The sequence below is a fragment of the Fukomys damarensis genome, unplaced genomic scaffold, assembly GCF_012274545.1.
Source record: "Fukomys damarensis isolate Sample0158 unplaced genomic scaffold, DMR_v1.0_HiC HiC_scaffold_12, whole genome shotgun sequence".
NCBI classification, from domain to species: domain Eukaryota; kingdom Metazoa; phylum Chordata; class Mammalia; order Rodentia; family Bathyergidae; genus Fukomys; species Fukomys damarensis.
This window is the reverse complement of record NW_022900924.1, coordinates 16,585,407-16,603,274: the sequence shown is the minus strand read 5'-3', so window position 1 is coordinate 16,603,274 and position 17,868 is coordinate 16,585,407. Positions and strand designations below refer to the sequence as shown.

Below are 17,868 nucleotides of genomic sequence, written 5' to 3'. Positions count from 1 at the left end.
CGTGCCGCCGCTCACGCCCGAGCAGTACGAGCTGTACATGTACCGCGAGGTGGACACGCTGGAGCTCACGCGCCAGGTCAAGGAGAAGCTGGCCAAGAACGGCATCTGCCAGCGCATCTTCGGCGAGAAGGTGGGCAGCGGGGCCCGACGGCTGCAGCACTGCGCGTGTGGGCTCGAACTCGTGATCCTCCTGCCCAGGCGTGTGCCACTGTGCCCAGCTTTCAGCTCCCATTTATCAGAACGTCACGTTTGCCCACAGCGGAGAACAGTTTCCTGAGGGGCTCCCCGCTGTCAGGCAGGCCACTGGGGTTGGGGACGCGGCGCAGCACCCGGCAGGCTCCTGAGGCCCGAGGGACCTGCTCGCCTACCCTGCCTGTCCCGCCATCCCAGGTGCTGGGCCTGTCGCAGGGCAGCGTGAGCGACATGCTGTCCCGGCCGAAGCCATGGAGCAAGCTGACGCAGAAGGGGCGGGAGCCCTTCATCCGCATGCAGCTGTGGCTCTCTGACCAGCTCGGCCAGGTCGTGGGCCAGCAGCCCAGCGCCTCCCAGGGTGAGTGCGGCCGCCCGCGACTTAGGAGACCCCCGCGCCAGGCGGTGGCGCTGTGTCTGGCCGTGCGCCACATGCGTGTCCCTCAAGAGCAGGGGAGGGAGGAGTCTGAGCTTTGCAGGGCTGAGGAAACTGAGATCCAGAAAGCTGCCCAAAGTGGCAGAACTGGAGGGAGTTGTGGGAGGCCAGGGGCAAGCTCTCTCCTGCCCTGATGAGCGGCAGCCAGTTCTGTGGGTGCCCTGGTGAGGGCCCAGCCAGGCCCCGTGCTGGGGTGAAGCCACCTGACTACAGGAGAGGCCACCTGACCTGGCTGCCGAGACTGGGATGGGAAAGTCCCAGAGCCCGGGGCCTGCGCCTAGCCCCAGTTTCCCGACCTGTGAGGTGGGATGGGAGCCAGTCCATGGGACAAAACCATGTTTTAGATTCACAGAATAAGCCCAGCTTGGCAGGGTATGTAGTAACAGAATTGCAGGCAAGAAAGCTAATGTTAAGGGACAAAAGCCCCAAGTCTCAGGTGACAGTGTGACACCTTTGGACAAGAGCACACCTTTGTTGTCTTAGTCTGCAAGCCTGTGTGACAGAAGGCTGTTCCGCCTGGAGGCGGGGAAGGGCCGGCAGGGCTTTGCCGTATTTTACTTAGTTAATTTCCATTGGTTGATCTTAAAGATCATCGCCAACTTTTTTGTTGTTTAACTTTTCATTGGACTGAAGAGTAAAATCAGAACAACAAACTCCCTGTTCACCACACCCATATTCACCTCCTGCTCCTTTTGCCGCACTGAGGAACTGGCTGGCCACGCTGGCCACGTTGGGTCCCTTCACCCCTAGTGCTCAGCAAAGTGCAGCTTCCCTCGGGTTCTATGAGATGCTGGTTGCAGGGACACCAATGCTCGAGCCCCCTGTAATAAATACACTGTCCTGCTTCCTGTGAACTGGCCCCTCCTCTTGTTACTGTAGATCACCTCCCGGTGACTCATAACTCCTCATACAAGGTAAATGCTATGTAAATAGTTGCTGTACTGTATCCTTTAGGGGATGGTGATAAGAAAAAGGTCTGAACCTCTCCAGTATAGACATGATTTTGTTGTTGGTGGTGGTGGTTGTTGTTGTTTGTTTGTTTGGTTTTTTTTTGAGACAGCATCTAGCTAGGTAGCCCAGGCTGACTTTGAACTCACTGTGTAGTGCAGGCTGGCAGCCTTCCTGCCTCAGCCTCCTTCCTGAGTGCTAGGATTACAGGCGTGCACCACCACACCCAACTGACACAGTTCTTTAAAATTGATCAGTGGTTGGTTGAGTCTCTGGATATGGAACCTAAGGATATAAAGGCCGTTGGTATTTCCCAAGAAACACAGAAATGTGCCATGATTTAACGGTGCTACACAACCTACCATCTATAGCCATCCTCATCACATGTATATAAGTATAAGTTATAAGAAATTATATATCTATAACTTTTTCCCTTTCCAGGATCAGATTCAGAATCACTAGCATCCACTTTCTATTTTAAAATCTGGACCATCCTTCTATCTCTCTCTGTTTCCCAATTTTGACTTCTTTTTCACTTCCCACAGCTCTGGGGATTGAAGTCGGGGCCTGTGACACTGTCCTCTTGGATGTGTCACATCAGAAAGCACAGATGGTTACTGTTTCTTGTGATGAGTGGTCAGGTGGCATCCGCCAGGAGTGCTACTGAAAATGGCTGTCCCTTGGGCTGGGGATTTAGCTCAGTGGTTCCGGCACCTGCCTTGCAAGCACAAGGTCCCAAGTTCGATCCCCAGTACCCAAAAAAAAAAGGAAGGTGGCTGGCCCCTCTTTGTGGCTAAGAAGCAGTTCGTGGACACCGTGGCAGTGGCAGAATGATGCCAACTCTTGGCTCTAACTAGCTGTCTGCCCACAATGTGCACCCCTGCCAGATGGTGCTGACCACTTTTTCCCTCTCTGTGTTGCCCACAGCCAGTCCCACGGAGCCCAGGTCCTCGCCTTCACCACCCCCAAGCCCCTCAGAGCCTGAGAAGAACTCCCAGGAGCCCCTGAGCCTGACGCTGGAGAGCAGCAAGGAGAACCAGCAGCCAGAGGGCCGTTCTGGCTCCACGCTGGGCGGGAAGATATACTCAGGCAGCCAGGCCACAGGGGGCATCCAGGAGATTGTGGCCATGTCCCCAGAGCTGGACACCTACTCCATCACCAAGAGGGTCAAGGAGGTCCTCACAGACAACAACCTAGGTACGAGCTGGTGGGCACCAGGCACACTGCCTCCTGCCCTGCCTCCCGGATCTGTGTGAGGCCTGTGACTCTGACCCTGACCTTGGTCCCTGTAATAGGACAGAAGGGAGGTGAAGGTGGGTCTGACATTAACTGGACTTCTCATTCCACAGCTCTCAAAACCCCAGTGCTAAAATACTTGTCCTATGGGGACACGCAGAGAAATCTGCTACTGTAGGGCTCTTTTTTGCAGTTACAAATTTCTCTACAGATGCAGGTTAGGCCCCTCTCTCAAAGGGAGGCATGCAAACCCTCAATTTTCCCTATAATTTCTGTTATAAAAATAAGACATGTTCACTGGGCATGGTGGTGCATGCCTGCAATCCCAGCACTCAGAAGGCTGAGGCAGGAGGATCACCTCAAGTTCAAGCCCAGCCTGAAATACACAGTGAGACACTATATTAAATAAACAAACATAAAATTTAAAAATAGAGCCAAGGGTTTAGCTCAACAGTGCTGCGCCTGCCTCGAAAGTGCAAGGTCCTGAGTTTGATCCCCGGTACAAAAGAAAAAAATGTTTTTAATAAAAAAGTACCAGCCGGGCATGGTGGCGTATGCCTGTAATCCCAGCACTCGGGAGACTGAGGCAGGAGGATCACTGTGAGTTCTTGACCAGCCTGGGCTACATAGTGAGTTCCAGGTCAGTCTCAACTACATAGTGAGACCCTGTCTCAAAAAACAAAACAAAACAAAACAAAACAAAAAAAACCCAAACAGGGCCAGGGATTTAGTTCAGTGGTTCCACCTCCTGCTTTGCAAGTGCAAGGTCCCGAGTTCAATCTCTGGTACCCCCCCGCCAAAAAAAAGTACAGAAAAAATAAAACAAAACAAAAAACCCAAACAGGGCCAGGGATTTAGTTCAGTGGTTCCACCTCCTGCTTTGCAAGTGCAAGGTCCCGAGTTCAATCTCTGGTACCCCCCCGCCAAAAAAAAGTACAGAAAAAATAAGTTGTAAATAAATGTAGGCTGGGGATGTAGCCTAAGATGTACCAGGCCCTGGGTTCCATCCCACACACTACAGGGAATTTTACAAAGCAAGTAAATAAATCCCCCAGCCATCTTAGTCACATCCAGTCTTCCTGTATCCTTGACACTTTCTGAACACAAATGAGAATGTATATTCACCTAACTCCTCTTCTTTTTTCTCAATAGATGAAATGATATACATATCTTGCTTTGGAAAGAATGAACACTTTTGTTGATGCCCTTCCACATTGTAATGATTCTGTCACTCATAATTTTTTTCCAGCTATACATATGCCATACTTTTTTACCCAAATGCTAGGGATTTTTGTTGTTTTCAGTTTCTTGCTGCCTTTAAAGATCTATTTAGGAGGGCCAGGGATTTAGCTCAGTGGTGCCACTGTCTGCCTTGCAAGCGCGAGGACCTGAGTTCAATCCCCAGGACCAAAAAAAAAAAGAACAAACGTCTGTGCACATCTTTGTACCCTTGGGCAAGCGTTGCTTTAGGATCAAGCGCAGGCAGTGGAATTGCTGCATCTGAGGATGTATATATTTAAAATTTTGAAACCAGGAGTGGTGGTGCACACCTATAATCCCAGAACTAGGGAGGCTGAGGCAGGAGGATCTCTGTGAGTTCCAGACCAGCCTGGGCTACATAGTGAGTTCCAGGTCAGTCTCAACTACATAGTGAGACCCTGTCTCAAAAAACCAAAATAAAATAAAATTTTGATAAAATCTGTTAGATGTCATCTTACAAGATAATGAGTATTTATGCATGAAGCTTGCAGGCTTCAGAGGCCCCTCGGAGTGAAGAACCTCTTAAATTGAAGGAGCATTTTTGTCAGTTGCTGTCTGTCCTACCCCAAATCGCTTTCTCAAAAGGCGCCCCCATGAGGTTCCCGTTGGGTGCAGGCCCCCACATCCTCGGCCCTCCCTTCTGAGTTAGTAGAGCACCACGGCTCCATCCTGCATCTCTGGCCTGTCCCTTGTCCCTGGGGAGCAGTTTCTCTGCCCAGCCTGGGGTAACAGGCTGCTCCCTGTCCCACATCCTCAGGGCAGCGGCTGTTTGGGGAGAGCATCCTGGGCCTGACACAAGGCTCCGTGTCCGACCTGCTGTCCCGGCCCAAACCCTGGCACAAGCTGAGCCTGAAGGGGCGGGAGCCCTTTGTCCGAATGCAGCTGTGGCTCAGCGACCCCCATAACGTGGAGAAGCTGAGGGACATGAAGAAGCTGGAGAAGAAAGGTAAGAGCTGGATAGGGCCCAGCGCTGGCCTCTGGGCTGGCCTCCGAGTTTCCCCTTGGGTCAGTCTCGGCCTGGCATGAGAGCGCATGAACAAGCAATCCCAAAGAACAATGGAACTGAGCAAAATTAAAGTCGGTGCATCTGCCTTGAAAGTCCATTGCCCCGTCTCTTCGGATCTTTTCATGTACCATGGCTGCTCCACAGTCTTTTAGGGAAATTGAACCCAGGGCCTTTGCACTGAGCAACATTCCCAGCCTTTTTAAAATTTTTAATTTTGAGACAAGGTCTTAGTCACTGATTGCCCAGGCTGGCCTTGAACTTGGTGATCTTCCTGCCTCAGCCTCCCAGAGTGCTGGGATTCCAGGCGTGCGCCACCACACCGAGCTGCTGCTCCATGATCTTTTGCCACCCTCATCTTCGTACTTTGCCAGACGCTCACTCGGTGCTTCTCTCCTCTGCCTCAGCTCCGTGATACAGTCACCCCTCTGCACATTACCCACACTCTACCCAACACAGTAAGGAAGCGCTGACCAGCCAGTAGGCAAGGAAACGACCAGAGCCCCATGCTCCCCTCGGGTGTCCCCTGAAGATTCCCCCTTAAAATTTCCACACCTGCCAGTAGTGCCTCATCAGCAACCCAGCCTTTAACGCACCTGGATTTAGCGGGCTATGGCAGTACACACCCAGAATCTTAGCAGTGGGGAGTCTGAGGCAGGAAAATCTTGAGTACAAGGCCAGCGCGTGCTATAGCAAGACCCTGTCTCAGAAAACCCCCTGGGCTTTAGGAGGACAGTCCAGGTCCAACCCATAGCAGTACGTTTTCCCCCCCAAATTTCAATGGTTTGGGGTGAAGATGTATCATACAGTAAATGGGTTCACTTAATGCCATGATCCCTCTCCCCGCCAAAGACTGCTGTGGGGCCCAGGGCACCCCTGACAGCCAAGAGGATGCCATAGACCCACAGGCGAGGTGCCCCGCCAGACCCTCCAGGCAGGTTGTCGGTGCTCAGAGCTGCAGGTGGAGGGGCTGGGAGGATGTGGGCAACGAATGAAGGTCGGCGTGGCCACGGGAGCGCCCACTTGGGCTCCTGCTGCGCCCGGGGACCTGGTGCAGGTGCCAACGGCCCCTCCCGGCCGCTCCCTCCCGGCACAGCCTACCTGAAGCGCCGCTATGGCCTGATCAGCACCGGCTCCGACAGTGAGTCCCCCGCTGCGCGCTCCGAGTGCCCCAGCCCCGGCCTGCAGCCGCAGGACCTGAGCCTCCTGCAGATCAAGAAGCCCCGCGTGGTCCTGGCACCCGAGGAGAAGGAGGCACTGCGGAAGGCCTACCAGCTGGAGCCCTACCCCTCGCAGCAGACCATCGAGCTGCTGTCCTTCCAGCTCAACCTCAAGACCAACACGGTTATCAACTGGTTCCACAACTACAGGTGGGCACAGGGGACCTGCGGCCGGGCACCCACCTCCAAGACCCGACCCCACCCAGGGCCACCAGGGACCCTCAGTCCATTTCACAGACTTATACCAAGGGTTTGACGGACAAACGCATTTATGTAAACTGCTCTGCACATAGCCCACGGTAGGCCCCCATATGGGGTGGGGGGTACAGTCGTTGCCAACCACAGAGACTGAGTCCAGGGTCTGTGGGGTCCCCTGTCCAACCCTAGACTCACCACCATCTTTGCCCCAGGTCCCGGATGCGCCGGGAGATGTTGGTGGAGGGAACCCAGGACGAGCCAGACCTCGACCCCAGTGGGGGTCCCGGTGTCCTGCCGCCAGGCCACTCCCACCCAGACCCCACCCCACAGAGCCCGAACTCAGAGGCTGAGGACCAGAAACCTGCTGTAAAGGAGCTGGAGCTACAGGAGGGCTGTGAAGACGGCGGCCCAGCCCTGGCTGCCCCGGACAGGGTCCACATGCAGATCAAGCAGGAACGGACTGAGGAGGATGTGGAGGAGGAAGTGGCCGGCCGACCCCTGGACTTAGGGGAGCCGGACAAAGGCCACGGGCCTCCCAAAGAGGAGCATCCTGGCCTCCCAAGTAGTGAAGAGCTCCCAGAGGTGGCCACAGGGCCCCTCCTTCAAGGGGGGGCCACCCTAGACTGCACCTTGCTTCAGCCCTCCCAGGAAAACGAGGCCAGGGAGCGGCTGTACTCGGACCCTCTAAGTTTTAAGTCGGCCTCGGAGCCCTCGCGCTGCAGCCTGGAGGTGACTCTGAACTCACCCTCTGCAGCGTCTTCACCCGGCCTCCTTATGTCTGTGTCACCTGTCCCCTCTTCCTCGGCTCCCATCTCCCCATCCCTGCCCGGCGCACCCCCTGCCAAAGTGCCCAGTGCCAGCCCCACTGCTGACACGGCCGGGGCCTTGCACCCCAGCGCCAAGGTGAACCCCAATCTGCAGCGGCGGCACGAGAAGATGGCCAACCTGAACAGCATCATCTACCGACTGGAGAGGGCCGCCAACCGGGAGGAGGCCCTGGAGTGGGAGTTCTGAGGGTGGGGTGAGGGGCCAGGGCGCACCCTGCGGCCACCCTCCCCCTGCCCTTCACTCTCCTGGACAGAGCGCCCTGTCCGAATGTGGACAGCGGTGTTATGCCGTTTACGTTTTCTGTTGTAACCCTAGTGCTATGAAGTTGTGAGGGCGCAGGTGAGGCAGATGCATTGCCCTTCCTTTGGCACCCCCTGCCCAGGGGCCCAGGAATCCTGCCCTCCTCTTCAGGAGGCAGGAGCAAAATGGCACCACGTTTTCTCCCCAAAACTCCAAACTCTTTTAGAAAAATAAAGAAATATTTATAGACCTCTTTTAGATATTTTAATAAAGGATCCTTTGGAATTTATTCCCAGCCAATGCTGTTTTGATATTACAGAGTTATGAAATCAGGATGCTGTCACAACTGTTGCAAAGTATACACTGAAGTTGTGTCCTTTTTTTTTTTTTGCCACTAGATGAGATTAAAAGAAGATAATTGTTCAAAGCCATCATAAAACACTCTAAGACTGACCAAATTTAGATACCTTTGAACCACGGTATTTTCCCCACACCTGTCTGTGAGACACAGTGCATTGCTACTGCTCTTCCAGAAACTGTGCCGAAAAGAGAAAGTCCAAAAGACTCTAAATAAAACCTCCATACCGTTGAGGATGTGTTCCACTCTGGTGGTCCGTCTGCAACCTTGGTAACCCAGACTGTCCTGCGCTCTGGTCAGCGTTGCAGAGACGTGGCCTGGCCGTCCCATAGAAGATGCAGCACGATACAACACCAACTGCTCACACTCCCCGAGTCACAGAGCTGCGGGCACGGAGGTCACACATCCATCTTGTCCTTCTGCAGTCAAGACCTAGGAAAGCCAAGTGTGGGGACACGTCAGAGTGATGCTGGGGCCAGAGTGACCCCATTTCCCAACCCGAGTCATGGCCACCCTGGGAAGTTTCCCCACTGGGATGAGCATGGGCATTCCAGAGAAGACTGCAGCTGCCATCTTCCCTGTTTACAGAAAGTGACAGTGTTGGTCACCCCACAAGCACTGAAGGTCAGCCACCTGCACTAAAAAGCAGACTCATCAAACTAGAGACCCCGACTCCTCTTTTGCCATCTTCGTCTTAAGTTTGACCTTGGTTCTATCACCGGAAGGCGTCTGCAACTCCCAAGTCTACGTGAAAGTCTGCAAGGCCAAGTTCATCACTGCACATCCACTGTCCCTCCTGTCCAACATGGCCTTCCGGGAGCAGAGACTCAACTCCCCAGTCTGCGGGCACCTCCTCCAGCATCTTCGACAGAGCTTCTAGGGAGAGAGGACCCCATTTGGGTGGAAGAGGCACCATATTGGTTGTTGGATCACTCTTGTTTTTACTTCTTTTCTCAAATTCTGTGGGAAGGCTGAATTGGGTGGCACCCCAGAATGAAAATGAAAAGGTGACCATAATGTGTCGGGGCGTGAGGGCTGGAGTGAGGTGGATGCCATAAACATTTGGAACCACACAGGCAAAACCCCGTGACCCGCAAGGGACCATTCCAGAAATCTCAACTCTCACGCACGCAGCCAGGCTGCAGGCTCCACACCAAACAGTCGACATCCCCGAAGGAGGGACCTCCTTTCCCATACACCCAGGCTATGCATTGAAGAGTTTTCCACTGTAGACGTTTTTATCCAGATGAAGGTATTTTTATATTGTGACAATAAGAAACAGTGACCAATTTTCAGAGTAGCCCAGTCTGGAACAAACGAAACATCTCCTTTCAGCCACTCACACCCTGTTGCAATTAGACACCCATGGGGGAAACACATCACTTTTTACTCGTGAAACCAACAGTGTTGAAATCCAGGCTTCCACACAAACTCCGATTCTTCGAGAACTCACTTTGGCTTTAGTGTGACGGGATTTGATCAAGCACTTAGTCTAGTCTTTTGAACACAGAAATCCTGTTGTACTTAAAGCTGGAGGACCTGTGAACACCTTTGTCTGGTTCACGTCCTGCAACGGTTAAAAAAAAAAAATCCACAAAACTGTTTCTATGAGAGATTGATGAACTTTGTTTAAAATTTTAAAAAAAGGAACACATTCTGTAAACGAGTCGCTAAATATAGAATTGTATAATAATTCTGGGTGTCCTGCTTCTTTGTTCTGGAGATGGGGGTGCAAACTGGGGGTCTCATCTGGCCTTCAGAGGTATTCCACAAAGTGGTATTTTTAGAAACTACTTTCTGGCATACAGCTGTGATCCAAGCTTTTGGGGGAGGCTGGGGTAGGAACATCAGTTGCCCTGGGAAATTTAGCAAGATTATGTCTCAGAAAAAATTACGGGCTTCTCTTTAAAGCCCTAAAACCTAGCCACACAGCAGGTCATGTTCAAATGTGACAACAGCCAGCTGCAGAATGGCCTCTTCCTAGGAATGGTCCCTTTGTGATTCAGATTGGACAGCCACTTTGGACCTTTACACAGGGTTGGTGAGGGAGGCCTTCCCAGCCTCCAGGTACGGCTGGGGATGGCACCGGGGATGGCACTAAAGCTGCAGGGCTGCTGGGGCCTGGCCCTTACTCCAACTCCCCTGGCTCTGGGCCCTGGGCACAGGCCACAACTTGCTCACTTGAGCCACCTGCTTGGCCCTATGGCATCCAGTTGGCAACTATACTTTGTTTTTTTTGTTTTGTTTTGTTTTTTTGTACCGGGGATGGAACTCCAGTCCTTGCGCTTGTGAGGCAGGCGGCAGAACCACTGAGCTAAATCCCTGGCCTGGCAACTATACTTTGGACTCCAGCTAGTTCGTAAGTTGCAGAACATGGGAGCATTGAGTCCCAGCCTCTGGATGGGAAAATATCAAGTGACTTCCACCACCAATCCAGCTTCCCTCTTCCCAGGAATGTAATTTGGGCCTCAGCTTCGTCGATCATAAACGGGGTGTCGTGGCATCCTTCTGAGGACTGATGCTTGGCGCGTGTGCTGCGTGAGAGCCAGTGCACAGAACATGCAACACACAGCTGACCCGCGTGCCCAAGAGCCCCACCTCCACTCCTCATCACCATGAGTGGCCTGGAGCCTTTCAGTCCTGTGTCTGTGACCAATAATGCCCAGAGAGCCTGAAGTGGCACTGAAAATTACTCACTCGTGAGCGAAAGCCACATGGTGTCCCAAGACAAGCATCCCTCTTGCCTGAAAACCTTCCCCTTGCCCTTTCTTTCCACACATCTGTGCTGTGGGAATTAAGCAATCATCCCATCTCACCTAGGAAGCTATGACTGTCACGCCAGCAAGAAGGGTGTCCAGATGCCTAAACACCCATGACATCCCCAGCTGTACCTGAAGGCTGGGAAGGCCTCCCTCACCAACCCTGTGTAAAGATCCAAAGTGGCTGTCAAATCTGAATTACAAAGGGACCATTCCTTGGGAAACTCAGTTCTCAGCTCTTCAGAAACCCGGCAGGGACACAGCACATGTCTGTGGTCCCAGCTACTACTAAGGTTGAGGCAGGAAGATCACGTGAGCCCCGGAGTTTGGGGCAGCCGAGGCAACATAATGAGACCCTTCTCAAGAAAAGGAAGGAAGGAGGGGTGGGATTTGGAATGCGAAAGCCACCTGAGAGTCTGAGACACCATTTTAAGTCCCCAGCTCTGGTGTGGACATTGTCTTTGCCCTGGAGTGAAAATTACAGGAGAGGGGCTGGGGATTTAGCTCAGTGGTGCCCTTGCCTGCCTCACAATTGCAAGGTCCCAAGTTCAATCTCCGGAACAGAAAGGAAGGAAGGAGAAAGAAAGAGGAGAGGGAGAAAGAAAAGAAAGAATGTAAAATTGTAGGAGAAACACAGAAATGTGAACTGTGGACTAGGGAAGAGGGGGTGGTTGAGATGGCCCCATTCCTTCCATGAGGAGGTAGATTTGGGTGGAGGCAAGGGAGAGCTGCAGCCAGGTCAGCATTTATTTAGTACCTGGGGTGTGTTCCCCACTTTGGTCGGGTCAGATGATGGGAATACAAGGGTTTCCTTGGAGGTTTCCAAGGGGAGGGAACGACCGACAGGCACTGTTACCAAGTTCTGGGGTGTTGGAGTCTCCTAAAGGTAGTTTCTGGGTTCTTACTGCCTTGGACAAAACAAGCACAAAAGGTAGCAAGGTTTTATATTTCTTAACGGTAGAAAAAGAAGCATGCTCTGCGGGGCCGGGGATTTAGCTCAGTGGTGCTGCCGCCTGCCTCACAAGCACAAGGTCCTGAGTACCAAAAAAAAAAAAACCAAAACCAAAACCCAAAAACAACATGCTCTGCAAAGCGAATTTGGGCCAAGTAAAAATAGGAGAAAAGATACACTACAGCGTGAAAGCAGACTCCTATGAAAAAGAGAACACAGTACCCTCAGCTCAATGGCATCGACCTTCTGTATCTCCCACATCATCAGGCTGAGGTCAGGTCTAAGCAGCCCTAAAGAAAAACTCACTCCAGTTCTCGCGAGATTTAGCGTTCCCACTCAGACTCCCTGCAGCCAGGGCCTTAGGAACCATTCTGCGCATGTGTCCTGAAAACTTTGTAAGGAACAGATCACGCCCACCTCCCCATCCAGGTTGCCACTTCCTGACCTTCTGCCTCAGCCCGAGGGACCACAACTACGAAGGAGAGGTAAGGAGAGAAGAGCCCAGCGTTGGCTGGAACATGGGGGGAGTGTAGGCGGGACAGAGATAAACCCTACGGAAGCCCCTCGGGCCATGTAGGAAGCAGGCTTTTCTCCTGAGAGCCTTGGGGAGTCAGGGGAGGTCTGAGGCAGGGGTTTGCTGTGGTCAGAATTGCACTTTTAGGCAGAAGTTTCTATCTACGGAAACAGCAAGCCTGAAGACAGTGGTTGGCTACCCCATAGGCCTCCGTACCCTAGCTTCCCACAATGCCCCTCTCCTGTCTCCTGGTTTGTTTGGCTGTTGTTTGTGGTCATGGGGAACTGAACCCAGGACGCTGTACCGCTGAGCTACCTGCTCTTTTGTGTTTTGTCTTGGGGTTTTTTTGTTGTTGTTTTTTGAGACAAGGTCTCACTAAGTTGCCCAGTCAGGACTCGAACTTCAGTTGCCTTCCCTCAGCCTCCCAAGTGCTGGGATTACTTACTCCCCCGCCACCTCCCTTGTCTCCTGGTTTGGCTTCTCCCATTCAGCCTCTCATCCCTGGTGAATGAACAAGGTCAAACCTTACTTGGGGATCCAGGATCACTGGGGTGAAATTATTCTAAAGGTCCGGCACCCCATGGCCAAGACACCAGGTTTCTGCTGCTGTGGAAACTGGGCTGCTCTCACAGGTACCCTGATGTTGAAGCCACCCCTAGGCAGGGAAATATACAAGGCAGCAGCTGAGTAACCTTGGACCAGGTGCTTTGTACTCCAGGTAACAGTTTGTCTTTTGTGGGCTGTGGCCCTTCCTTGTCCACGTCCTGGCGCTGATTTGAATTCAGCTACCAGGGAATTCTAGGGCTTTGAATGAGACTGTTTCCTTATCTGTAAAATGGCCGAGTGTAATCTGCTGGCGTAGGTTGTCTTACTACAAATGGTGCCAAGTAAAGGAAGGGGCTGGGGATATAGCCCAGTGTGAAGGGCCTGGGTTCACACCCCAGTAGTACCTCCCCCCATAAAAAAGATTTCCCAGACCCTGCTTCGGAATTCCTGGAGCCAGGGCCAGGAATCTGCATTTGCTGTGCCCTGGGCAAACCAGATTTGGGCCCTTGTGAAGCAGGAGAGTGAGAATAGAGCTCAGAACAGACACTGTGGGTGTCTCTTCTTAGCCAGGAACTGTTGGTCTGAAAGAAATCACAACCCAATGACAGTACACAGTACTATGAACCGCTTGTGGGGAGGATCAGATGTCTCTGCACCCGTGCAGTTCTTTCTCCCACCTGGCATTGTGGCCGTCCGAGAACGGCTTCTCACCAGCCAGGGCATCTGTTCAGTGCCCACAGATATTGGAGTCTCTGTGTCCCGGCTCAAAACCCTGAGCACCCTGATTCGCTCAGCTTGCATCTTGGGACCAACTCTTGTTCCCATAGCCGTAGTCAGGGAAGAGTCGTGGGAGCTGAGAGGGGCAGGCGTGAAGCCAGGCATACACCTGTAATCCCAGCTACATGCGAGGCTGAGGCAACTTAGGGGGGCCCCGTCTCAAAAAAGAGAAAAGGGGGTGATGATAGGGCTGTTGATGCCAATCTTGAATACACTGAACAACTTCCCCACCCCATCTTTTTAAAATTTATTTTTGTTTTTTTAGAGCCAGAGCCTATTTTAGGTCAGTCTTGAACTCACTGTGTAACCCAGGAAGACCTCCCAACTTGTGGCAGTCCTCCTGCCTCAGCCTCCTGAGTGCTGGGACTAGTGGTGTGTGCACCATGCCCCACCCAGCCCCAGCAACACCCTCCCGCTCTTCTCCCTCTCTCTCTGTCAGTCTCACTGCGGAGAACCACGCAGGACTCATCTGGAAGGCACAGCCACATGTGGCCTGCATCAGCCCCCTGTGTACAGACCTCTGTGTACCCATTCCTGGCCACCGCTGCTTCCACTTTGTGGCTGTTGTGAACAGCACTGCTGTGAACATGCGTGTGTGGGTCACTCCGGGTCCCAGCCGCACTGTCCAGCTCTAGTTTGAACTGTGTGAAGACCGGCAGCCTGCTGTCCACAGTGGCCGCCCCTGTGCACTGCGTCTCTCCACGCCCTTGCAGACACAACTTTGCTGTTGCCGTGGCAGCCACCCTAAGGGCTGTGGGGTGGTAACTCCGTTTTTTCTTGTTTCTGATTTTCCCATAGGGCTTTGTTCTGAGCTACTCCCCCGCCCACCCCCTTTTTGAGACAGGGTCTCACTAAGTTGCTGAGTTGCCCAGGCTGGCCTCAGACTTGGGAGTCTTCCCATGTCAGCCTCCTAGAGTGCTGGGATCATAGGTGTGCACCATCCACTGAGTTTATCTTTGCCCATTCGTAAATCGGGTTGCTTTGTGGTTGTTTTTTAGAGTTCCCTAGATTTTCTACATTCCAGTCCCTTACCAGATTGCAAATGATTTGCACGTATTTTCTCATGGACCTACCTGCTTAAAAGCCTTCATCAAAAAAACGCAAAAATTGGGCCGGGCATTGAGCTCAGTGGTTCCACCGCCTGCCTCACAAGTGCAAGGTCCTGAGTTTGATTCCCGGTACCAAAAAGTTTCTTTAAAAATGCAAAAATCTACAGCTGAGTTTAGAGCTGTGTGGATTTCACCCCGCTTGGTTGCTGAGACTGGAAAGTGGGGCGGGTTGCACCTCCACAGAATGTGCAGTCGTGAGGTAAGAGGTGAGGTTGAGGGAGGGGCAGTTGGCACCAGCTCTGAGCAGAAAGCAGGGCTCACAGAAAGGTGCAGGGCCACATAGCGATTTGGTGTCCTGAACATAGGTGTTCACCCTTCAGAATATAAAGCATCTTAGTAACGAAAACATCCTGCACACATCTTCAAACAGGGACATCACTACACCAAAGAATAAGGCATAGGATAGGTTCCAGATCCTCTGCAGCAGTTCAAGGCCATTTTCAAGCCTGAGCCAAGCCCAGGTGTGGCATTGTTTTAGCAGTGGCCTGCTCCATGACTATATGATGGCTGCCACTGCTGCAGGAATCACGGGCAGAACTTCCTGCCAGAGAACAAGAGCTCTTTACTGAATCTCTTGAAAAGCAAGAAGACCTTGCTACTCACATCTTACAGGACAAAAGTCTTTGGCACCTAAAGTCTAGCCAGTGCCTGTAAATCAAACGACTAATCGTTTAGGGTGGATGGATGTGGGCAGGTCTGAGTTGAGGGTGTCACCCCCTGCCCCGAGGGCCTCAGAATATTTCTCTGACCACACAGTGTGCCCCGAACACCCTCCCTAGGTCAGGAGGTCATGGGCACAGGTTGGCAGGTAGACGCCCAGCACCAGCAAGCTTGGGGCAAACACTGGTAGGTGAGGGCACTCCTGTGACCTCCTGTCTCAGAGTTGCCTCTCCTCGTGTCTCCCCATTCTGTGTCCCGTGCCCTGTGGCCACTGTGGTCACCAACACTGACTCAGCCTGTTTGGGAAGTCACTTCCCCAGCACCCGTGAGCTGCAGTCCTATGAGATGGGAAAAATTACTCAGCATGTAAGCGCCCTATTCCCTGAGCTGAGTTTTCTTTCCTTTTTTTTTTTGGATACAGGGTCTTGCCATGTAGTTCAGGCTCAGCTAGCACTATGTAACCCAGGCTGGCCTCAGACTTGCTACGATCTTTCTGCCTCAGCCTCCTGTGCTTGGATTACAGGTGTGGCTCACGGTTGACTTTCAAATCTCCTTCTCCCCATGCTCCATCTTCCCCCCTGCCCCTGGAGCCTGCTCTCCATGGAATCCCAGAAGTTTACTCCTGCTCTGCTGCTTTCCAGCTGTGTGGCCTGGGAAAATGGCATAACCTCTCTGAGCCTGTTTTCTCGTCTAGAAAATGGGGCCAGTACCTGCCCTGAGGTTCTAAGAACATGTGTGGCGCAGCATCAACCACTAGGAACCACACACAGTCACTGCCCTCAATTCTGTCACCAGATTAGCCAGCCTCCTGGACTGCTGGGATTATGGTGTGTGCCACCATGCCCACCTTGGCAAGGGTTTTAATGGAGGAGACAGGAGACAATCAGGCATTGCTTGACAAACTTGTTTATTTTAGCCCTTGCATCCCCCTCCCAGGCTGCCACTCTCCTGGACCCAACAGCAGAGGCGGCACAACCCCAATATGTTCAGGTAGGAGGGGAGCGTTCCCGCCTCTACCCCTAGGAGATGAGGCCACAGTACCTTTAGTCTGTAAACCTGCACCAGACTGAGCTCAACATGTTACCTTGAGCCTCTCCCCGAGCTCGCCAGGGCCTCCCATACGTCAGAGCCCCTGGTCAAGAGCTGCACCACAGGATGGAGAGGGACGGGGGAGGGTACCAGACCCTAGCAGCCTCTGTGAGGAGAAAGCAGGGCCTGCTGGGCAAAGACACAACCAGGGGCCTGGCCCAGTGAGGCTGCTGGTCCTGTCCCTCCCAACTGTAACTAAAGCAGCAAAAACACCCAGCTTTGTTGTGGCGTTTGTGGGGTGGGGGGACACACTCTACATACTTAAAATTAAATTCTCAGCCAAGCCCCAGCGCACCGATCCAGCAGGGAGCTGGGGAAAGCTTGATTGCAGACAGAAACCCCTGGTCTTCCAAAAACAGAAGGGGCCAGAGCTGAATGTGTTATCGCCATGGGCAAAGTCAAGGTGGGGGTGGTGTCCCCCGGGTCCCCATTTGGGGAACTGAGGACTGTAAACATGACCCAGGGAAGGCTGGAGTGTCCCAGCGCCCTGAGAATCTTCCTGCTTGAAGAATTGTTGGGCACTGTGGTGAGTGAGAGGATAACCCATGTGGGAAACAGGGAACCTGGTCTCTCCAGAGACACCTGGGGCATGACAAGGGTAGCTGGCAGGAGAGGGAAGCCCAACATAGTCCTTCAGCCACCTTCTCTGTCCCTGGAGCAGGACCTGGGCCCCTCCTGAGCAGTGAACCTGCACAGTCAGTCTGGGCCTCGAAGCTCCCAGGAGCCCCACCCCAAGCAGGGACAGGTGACAGAGGATCTGGCTAGGGAGTGGCCAAGAGCCCCAAGAAGGCCCTCAGCCTGGGCAAAGTCCGTCCTTCCTTGGCTGTTCCACTAGACTTGTGCCCATGCAGAGTCACTGCCTCTGGGACACCGTCCCCACAACCCACCTGCTTCCAAAAGTGTGAAGTGGGCAGGCCAGCCTGGTGCAGGAGCAAAAAGGCAGGCCTGGCAAGGTCATTGGCCGGGCACTGTCCCCACCCACGGCCAAGACCTGGCAGGAATGGCTGGGCCTGAGCCACAGTCTCCAATCAGGCTGATTCAGGCCTGTGGCCTGCAGGAGGCCTTCAGGGGTACCTGGGACTCAGCCCATCAGGCTCCTTGGATGGCTCCAGGCCCAGGTTCTCCGTGGAATCAGACATGATGGTTTCCTCAGGGCTGGGTCTTTGAAGCCACATGGATCTAAGGTCCCCCTCAGGATCAGCATCTTTTCAGAGTTTAAATCCCCTGAAACCAGGCCACTCAGGGCCCTTGGGGCTGCCTTGACCGCCATTCCCTAGACCAGGGCTTTGGGGCCAGGCACAGGGTGGCTGGGGCTTGAGTCCCTAGGGAACGGGACTGTGGTGACTTCAGGGCTGGCCTGGCTCCCGAGCCACTGGCCCCTGAGCGCGCGGACCTCCTGCCCGTACCACTCATGCAGCCGCGCAAAGGGCGCCGAGTCCGGGGGTCTGTCAGGCATAGAGGCCCTGCGTCGGCGGGGTGGCAGCGGGGGACAACGGGGGCTGGTGACGGGAGGCTCCGGACTCCACACGGCCGCGCAGAGGTCGGG

The 17,868-nt window shown here is 53.4% G+C and overlaps 1 protein-coding gene across 1 annotated transcript in view; it reads left to right on the top strand.

Moving 5' to 3' along the window:
- Positions 1-8,970, top strand: part of Cux2 (cut like homeobox 2) — a 196,572-nt gene extending 187,602 nt beyond the window's left edge. Inside the window, exons 18-23 of the mRNA XM_033762676.1 lie at positions 2-130; positions 391-550; positions 2,501-2,770; positions 4,827-5,015; positions 6,169-6,442; positions 6,703-8,970. Of these exons, the coding sequence (XP_033618567.1) occupies positions 2-130; positions 391-550; positions 2,501-2,770; positions 4,827-5,015; positions 6,169-6,442; positions 6,703-7,504 (1,824 nt within the window). The 3' untranslated portion in view covers positions 7,505-8,970. The remainder of the gene's footprint in view (position 1; positions 131-390; positions 551-2,500; positions 2,771-4,826; positions 5,016-6,168; positions 6,443-6,702) is intronic.
- Positions 8,971-17,868: the final 8,898 nt, after the last annotated feature.